The 6980-nt window shown below is 35.4% G+C and overlaps 2 protein-coding genes across 2 annotated transcripts in view; both read left to right on the top strand.

Moving 5' to 3' along the window:
- Nucleotides 1-2099: 2099 nt before the first annotated feature.
- Nucleotides 2100-4400, top strand: LOC118598388 (HEPACAM family member 2-like). The gene is made up of 3 exons (XM_036211051.1): nucleotides 2100-2275; nucleotides 2430-2678; nucleotides 2940-4400. The coding sequence occupies exons 1-3, from the start codon at nucleotides 2125-2127 to the stop codon at nucleotides 3293-3295; spliced, it is 756 nt and encodes a 251-aa protein (XP_036066944.1). The 5' UTR covers nucleotides 2100-2124; the 3' UTR covers nucleotides 3296-4400.
- A 1952-nt stretch (nucleotides 4401-6352) lies between these two features.
- LOC112140198 (HEPACAM family member 2) overlaps nucleotides 6353-6980 on the top strand; it is a gene marked incomplete at its 3' end in the record, with an annotated part of 9343 nt that continues 8715 nt past the window's right edge. The window contains 1 exon segment of the mRNA XM_036211049.1: nucleotides 6353-6681. Within this exon segment, the coding sequence (XP_036066942.1) occupies nucleotides 6633-6681 (49 nt within the window).

Here is a 6980-nt window from a genome sequence, read left to right as displayed (position 1 = left end):
TTCTTTCATTTGTTGGAATCGGCGTCTATTTCACGTGGAAGAAGATCAAAACTGTGAAAGATGAACAGTCGGCTGAAAGACACAGAACAACGTTTTCTGAGGATTTCTCTGAAAATGAACAAACTCTGTACAGTAATGTTTAACCAAAATCATGATAACACCCAAAGGGAAAAGCTTAATTTGTACACATCAGAAAAATGAAAATGAATTGTTCGCACATTCAGAGATTCTGGTCTGTTTTATGACATCTATGAAATAACATTGACTGTAAATATTGTGCCAAATGTTAAAATTGTCATATATTGAAAAAAATCCTACACAATGTTTCAATTATTATATATATTTTATGCTACATTTTATAAATGAATGGATTAATGGCTACAAAAACAAAATGTTTTTCTAAACAGGGAAGTGGACCTCTTTGTTCAGAATGATGTTACCCCGTCATACCCTTAGTCTATTAAAGTGTCTGTTTTTTCAGTTAATCCTTGTCGACTCATCTGCTCTGACACCTTTTCTTCATGGTTTTTGTAATGTTTTGGTTAATTTATTAAATGTTCAGTTTCTGTCACTAAACCTGGTCTCCTGCGTATTAAAACTCTTCCCAACATAAATGTAATATGAAACACCAAAATAACTCATATTCTCACCAGACACATACAAACATGTTTCCCACTAGTTTGGATATTTTGAGCTTTAGCCTAATTCTACTTAGTAATCCTCAAATTCCATGTAAAAATATAAAGATCAAAAGAGAACTTTCATTCAAAGAGAAATAGAAACTTACCCCAAATTAAATATAATTATCTGTTTTTTTGTTAAAAAGATCATTTATTTTCGACACTTTTTCATTTTTTACTGTGTCATGACAAAGTCTTCTGTTTTTCGTGCACACACATGCAAAAAAGGGTAGTCTATGTTTATCTTTACTGAAAACATTTCAGCACTTCCTCAAATTGACCAGTTTCATGATCTTGGAAAATGTCTTCATTGGGTTTCATGTTGGTCATTTTAGTCTCCAAGCTGAAACAGAAAAACTTATGAACTTTTGTCTTCAGCAAACATTTTCTGACCTTTCTGTTTTAACCATATCGACAGAACAATGTTTAATACTCTTCATTAATGCAAAAAAAGTGTGAAATCTTCATCTTGATTAACATCACTGCATAATTTCCCTTGTTTTTCATGTCTTGAGATGTAGATTCTATTACCAAACTGCTCATTTAAAACGGGCCTGTCAGTTCCTTGTTTTCTGCTTCTTTCAGACATCTAAAAGTGGAAGTAACTTAGATCACTTCCTTTCTTCACGTCAGTTTAAAAAAATTCATAGAGTAAAACTCTGTGTGGTCAAAGTCTTCACACCATCACCCCCATCAGCAACACGACTCTCTGCAGGTTGTTCAGAACAAAAAACAAATAGTTTTTGGTTTCAGGAAAAGTCTGAGAAAAGCTAAAGGAGAGTGAACAAAGACTGAACTGTGCAGAAATGACAGCTGTGATTGGACTGTTGCTGATGTTGTTCTCAGTCACTGATGGTGAGTTGATCATCTCAGTCTTATCTGATGCTTTTTTTCCATCTACTTCTATCTTTTATCACCTTTATTGTAATTTTTGTATGATTTATTATTGATCAGATTTATAAATTATCTCAAAAAAAGTTTAGTATGAAACCCAGTGACTGCAGGATTTAAATTAACAAAATACTAATAATTATGTAAATGAATTCCAAATATATACATAAAAAACATAACTGCATTAACATGTCATATTTTAAAATGTTTGTTTTATGGTTTATTATGACTATAATTTCATTTGAAGGATTAATTTAACAGAACTAATATTTTGACTCTAACAGATTTTTAATCTGTCACTTTAATGTAAGTGTCCTCTGATCTTATTTCATATTACAATAAATATTTTTTGATTTTTCTTTCTTAACATTAAAAACTTGCAGGTGTGGTGACTCACTGTGATGGCAGACAGAATGGAGCTCAGTGTTATGGAGCTTTGGGAGGATCTGTTTCTATCCAGATGATGGACGACTTCTCAGAAATACATAGATATAGATTCTTCAAGAAATTCACTGTTGTAATGTCAGGAGGAAAAGATCAACAACCTGATACTATGATGAACAACAGATATTCATTTATTCCCTCTAATGGGACATTTTCGATCAACAATCTGAGCAGGAATGACAGTGATGAATATACACTTCAAACATATGATACAAATGGAAAACAGACATCAATCCACTCTCTTCAGTTATCAGTTCAAGGTAAATATGTTTTTATCAGCGGATATTTTAATAGAAAATTATAAACTTATAAAACAAAATCTCCACAATATGTGTCAAATTTTGTGCTTCTTGTCATTCATCATCTCTGCTCTTCATCATAAAGATCCTAAATAAAGGTGTGTGTTCTTCTCAGCTCCTGTGTCCTCCGTCTCTCTGGTCTCTGAGTGTTTGTCTCAGGGAGAGATGAAGGTGTCCTGCTCCTCTGAGGGAGGGGACAGTCCTCAGTACAGGTGGACTCTGAATGGAAAGTCACTGACAGAAGCTGAGCTGCTTTCTGGAAACAAGCAGACAAACATCATCACTTTGAAACAACACGTCTCTGGACGTCTGATCTGTTCTGTTTGGAACCACGTCAGTTCTGCTGATAATGAGACAAACATCGGTGAGTTAGAACAATATGAACTTCTGAAAGTCAAGATTTGTACTTCATAAAATTTGATTTATTACAGGTTTCAGTTACACAAACTGCACCTTTAATGGGAGAAAGACACCAAAGTGTTTTTTCTACTTTGTTATGAATTATTTTAGTTTTCAATTAATTTATGCCACACATGAACTCAGTCTTCCTAAATGTCCTCAAAGTAGAGTTTCTGAATTTAAAAAATTTAAACTAACAAAGATGTTTTTTTTTTGTTTGTTTCAGGTATAGAATCTTTTTGTGATTCAAGACAGGATGAAGCTCAGTGTTATGGAGCTGATGGTGGAACTGTGTTCATACGGCTGATGAACGACGCCTCACAGACAGACGTATATGAATGGAGGAAGGATAACTTCATAATTCTCAAAGGGAAAAAGAATGAAATAACTGCTAATATATTAGAGAACAGATCCTCATTTTTGTTCAATGATGGAACATTTTTGATTAAAAACCTGAGTAAAAGTGACAGTGGTGAATATAGACTCACAGTGTTTGACTCAGAAGGACAGATGACAGAAACTCGAACCACATGGTTAACTGTTAACGGTGAGTTCATGTATTTTTTGACAAATTATTTTTAAAGATCTAAAACTTTTACCAATGAGATGCAGTCTGATGTTTCTGTTTTCTGTTCTTTCATTTGTTGGAATCGGCGTCTATTTCACGTGGAAGAAGATCAAAACTGTGAAAGATGAACAGTCGACTGAAAGACACAGAACAACGTTTTCTGAGGATTTCTCTGAAAATGAACAAACTCTGTACAGTAATGTTTAACCAAAATCATGATAACACCCAAAGGGAAAAGCTTAATTTGTACACATCAGATCAATGAAAATGAATTGTTCGCACATTTAGAGATTCTGGGCTGTTTTATGACATCTATGAAATAACATTGACTGTAAATATTGACCCATGACATTCAGGAGGATCAATCGTTAGGCTCTGTTATGACCCCTGGTCGTCTGTGTTTTGTGTGTAGCCTACTTTGTTCTTGTTTGTATATTTGTTTTTCCCAGCTCCTGCAGAAGTCCAGCTCCTCCACTGCTGTTGACTCTGCCCCTTCCATCAGAGATGATTGAGGCACCCTCCCAACCAATCCCTGAGCTGGGAGGGAAGCTTAAAAGAAGCCAGGAAGCTCTGGTCCAGTGGTGGCTGAATTCCTGAGTGGGGAATCAGATTCTCAGCCTGCCCTGATGTCTGCCTGGCCAAGCCTGAGAAAAGCCTCTGGTGTCCCTCTTTAGTTTGTTCTGTTTGTTAACTTTGCTATGGTCGTTTCTTTAGTTGCTTTTGGAGTGAGTGTTGTGTTTGACTGTATGGCTTTGTTACTTATTGCTATAAAACCTGAGAATTAAACATTTTCTATGTTGATCAGATAGTGCTTTGTCTTTTGTTTAATTTTAGTTCAAAAGTTACCTATTAGTATTAGTTCATCTATTCCTTTGTGGTGTTTTGTTTTGTATTATGTTGTGATTCCTGCCCCCTATCAGCGCTATTAAACAGCTGTGTTTGAGCATCCATTCCATTTGTCCCAACAGTGTGTTCATTTCTCTGATATGAAAAAGGAAAAGAAACTGAAACACGAAGCTTATATTTGTCTGTCTCTTCATGTGTTTGGTCTAAAGTTAACACTATCTTTGAAATTGTTGAGACAATTGAACAAATGTGACCCAATGTAATCATCTTAATATGACGATCTATGCTGATGGAATTACAATTAGTATTTTTTTTTCAGTTTCTAGCCTAAATATCTTGTGACAAAATTAAATTACTTGTTACTTTTTGGCAAGATGTAATGACTCATTTTAAGGCAATAAATCTTGATTATTTACTCTTGAAGACATCTTATTTTAAGCAAATGAAGTTACAAGTAGGCCTCTGATCTCACAGCAAGAAGGCCCTGGTTTGATTCTTGGGTCCTTTACAACCACAAGGGGGCACCGTTCAAAACTTTTATTTTTGGGTAACAAGCTTGAATAATTTTAAAGGAAAGACATAAAGTTGATATAAAACCAAATCTATGTCAAATATGTGAACTACAGGATAATTTACTGCGATGACATCCAAGTGGAACAAATGAGATCTAAAGAGAAAAACTATTTTTATGAACAAACTAATATTTTCGCCAGACAAAGATTTATTGGTTCCCTCTATTTTGGATATTTTGACCATAAACCTGAGTTAAATCTAAAATCCCCCAAGGGAAACAACAATTAAAAGAGCACTTTCATGTATACACAAATAGAAACATTCACAACTGTTTATTGAAGTAAAATCTTTTATATTCTTGCATTTTGAAACATACTTATGAAGTAATTTCCCTTTTTTTGAGCAAGTTTCTGTTTAGAGACTGCACCCCCAAATATGTTGTCGCTGCCGACACACACGCTTACACAGAAATTGGATGGATGGATTACACCCCACAGTGACATGCACACACGTGGAAGGAACTGGACCCACACCAGGAAACGCACACAACCGAGCCTCCACCATCGTCGCCCAACATGCTCCGCCAAACGGCGTTGAAGTTGGCTTCCGATTCCCAGCTTTCATTTCGCGAGAGCATTCCACTGTATTTTTTACATTCCGACCACCTAAGAACAGGTCCTGTTCAAAAAACTTCTGCACCTAGACAGCTCAAACCAGGATTAAATTATGCTTTGGAGAGTAAAGATTATGTCAAACATAGTTTTAGATTTGTGAAAGCTTTTTCGGATTTGCAAAAGCCTGTTTTTTAGATGAATAAACCTCTGTTTTTTCAAAGTTCTTCCCCTTTTCCCCTACCCCCCAATAACAGTTACACAGTTGCTACCTTGCATTTTCATTTTCAGTAGCCATGATAGTCCAAGTTGTTGTCTTCTGAGTAAAATACATTTCCTATCAAAGTATTTTAAATTTTAGTAGCATCTGTGAGCAGATGATATTGTGATTTGTAGTGAGAGCAGAGAGCAGAGAGCACCTTTACGATGGATTACAGCAGGGGTATTCAAGTCCAGGCCTCGAGGGCCGGTGTCCTACATGTTTTCCAACCAACCTTCCATTGAAGCTCCTTATTGGCTGCTAATTTCCAGGATCAGGTATGTTTAGCCAATAAGGAGCTTCAATGGAAGGTTGGTTGGAAATCATGTAGGACACCGGCCCTCGAGGCCTGGACTTGAATACCCCTGGATTACAGGAATCCAAGAAGGAAGGACGAGGCGACAATGCAATTTCAAATTTTAGCATATAGAAGAAACTTGCAACCAGCTGTCAGGTTGGACTCATAGTTATGGTCAGGGCGAGCATATGCAACTGACTCACAAATAGGTCATTCATTCATGTTCCAGACAAGAAATTTAGTTTGAAAAGGAGAAAAAGGTTCATGGATTAAAATTAAGAATATGGAAGCAAAATTATTGCATAGAGACAAAATGGCTATGCGCTATTATAGTTAGGGTTTTGGTTTTTAGATAAGACAGTGCATCAGATCCCCTTAGGGTGAGCCAAACCATTTTATACCATCCCCAGGTTTTCACAGTGATTAGGCGATTGAGTGCAGCTGCACAGACTGCTGCTACATGATCATTTTGTTCTACACATCAAACATTAAAAGTTTCAAAACACTTTATCAGTCTGAACATTGAAAAGGTTGTGTGAAATCTTCATCTTAATTAAACGTTTTTGCATAATTTCCCCCTGATAAAACACTTGTTAGTTCCTTGACTGAAAGAGGAAGGAAGAACTCAGATCACTTCCTGTCTCCCTGTCAATCAAAATAGAAAAATAGCAAACTCTGTGTGATCAAAGTCTATATTCCATCAACAACAGTATTGCTCAAAGGACTCTCTGCAGATTGTTCAGAACAAAATCTAAATATTTCTGGTTTCAGGAAAAGTTTAAGAAAAGCTAAAGGAGAGTGAACAAAGACTGAACTGTGCAGAAATGACAGCTGTGATCGGACTGTTGCTGATGCTGTTCTCAGTCACTGATGGTGAGTTGATCATCTCAGTCTTATCTGATGCTTTTTTCCATCTACTTCTATCCTTTATCACCTTTATTCAGATTTTTGTATGATTTATTATTGATCAGATTTATAAATTATCTAAAAAAAGTTGAATGTAAAACCCAGTGACTGCAGGACTTATATTAACCAAATACTAATAATTATGTAAATGAAATCCAAATATCTAAAAAAAACTTAACTGCATTAACATGTCATATTTTAAAATGTTTGTTTTATGCTTTATTATGATTATCTTTTTATTTGAAGGATTAATTCAACCTAATATT

Source organism: Oryzias melastigma, unplaced genomic scaffold (genome assembly GCF_002922805.2).
Source record: "Oryzias melastigma strain HK-1 unplaced genomic scaffold, ASM292280v2 sc00421, whole genome shotgun sequence".
NCBI classification, from domain to species: Eukaryota; Metazoa; Chordata; class Actinopteri; order Beloniformes; family Adrianichthyidae; genus Oryzias; species Oryzias melastigma.
The sequence above is the reverse complement of the archived record's forward strand: the minus strand, read 5'-3'. Positions and strand labels throughout refer to the sequence as shown.

Coding starts and splice junctions, on each gene's coding strand:
- LOC118598388 (XM_036211051.1), top strand. CDS start 2,125: ATGATGAACAACAGATATTCATTTATTCCCTCTAATGGGACATTTTCG. Junction 2,276..2,429: donor TCTTCAGTTATCAGTTCAAG/GTAAATATGTTT, acceptor TGTTCTTCTCAG/CTCCTGTGTCCTCCGTCTCT. Junction 2,679..2,939: donor TGATAATGAGACAAACATCG/GTGAGTTAGAAC, acceptor TGTTTGTTTCAG/GTATAGAATCTTTTTGTGAT.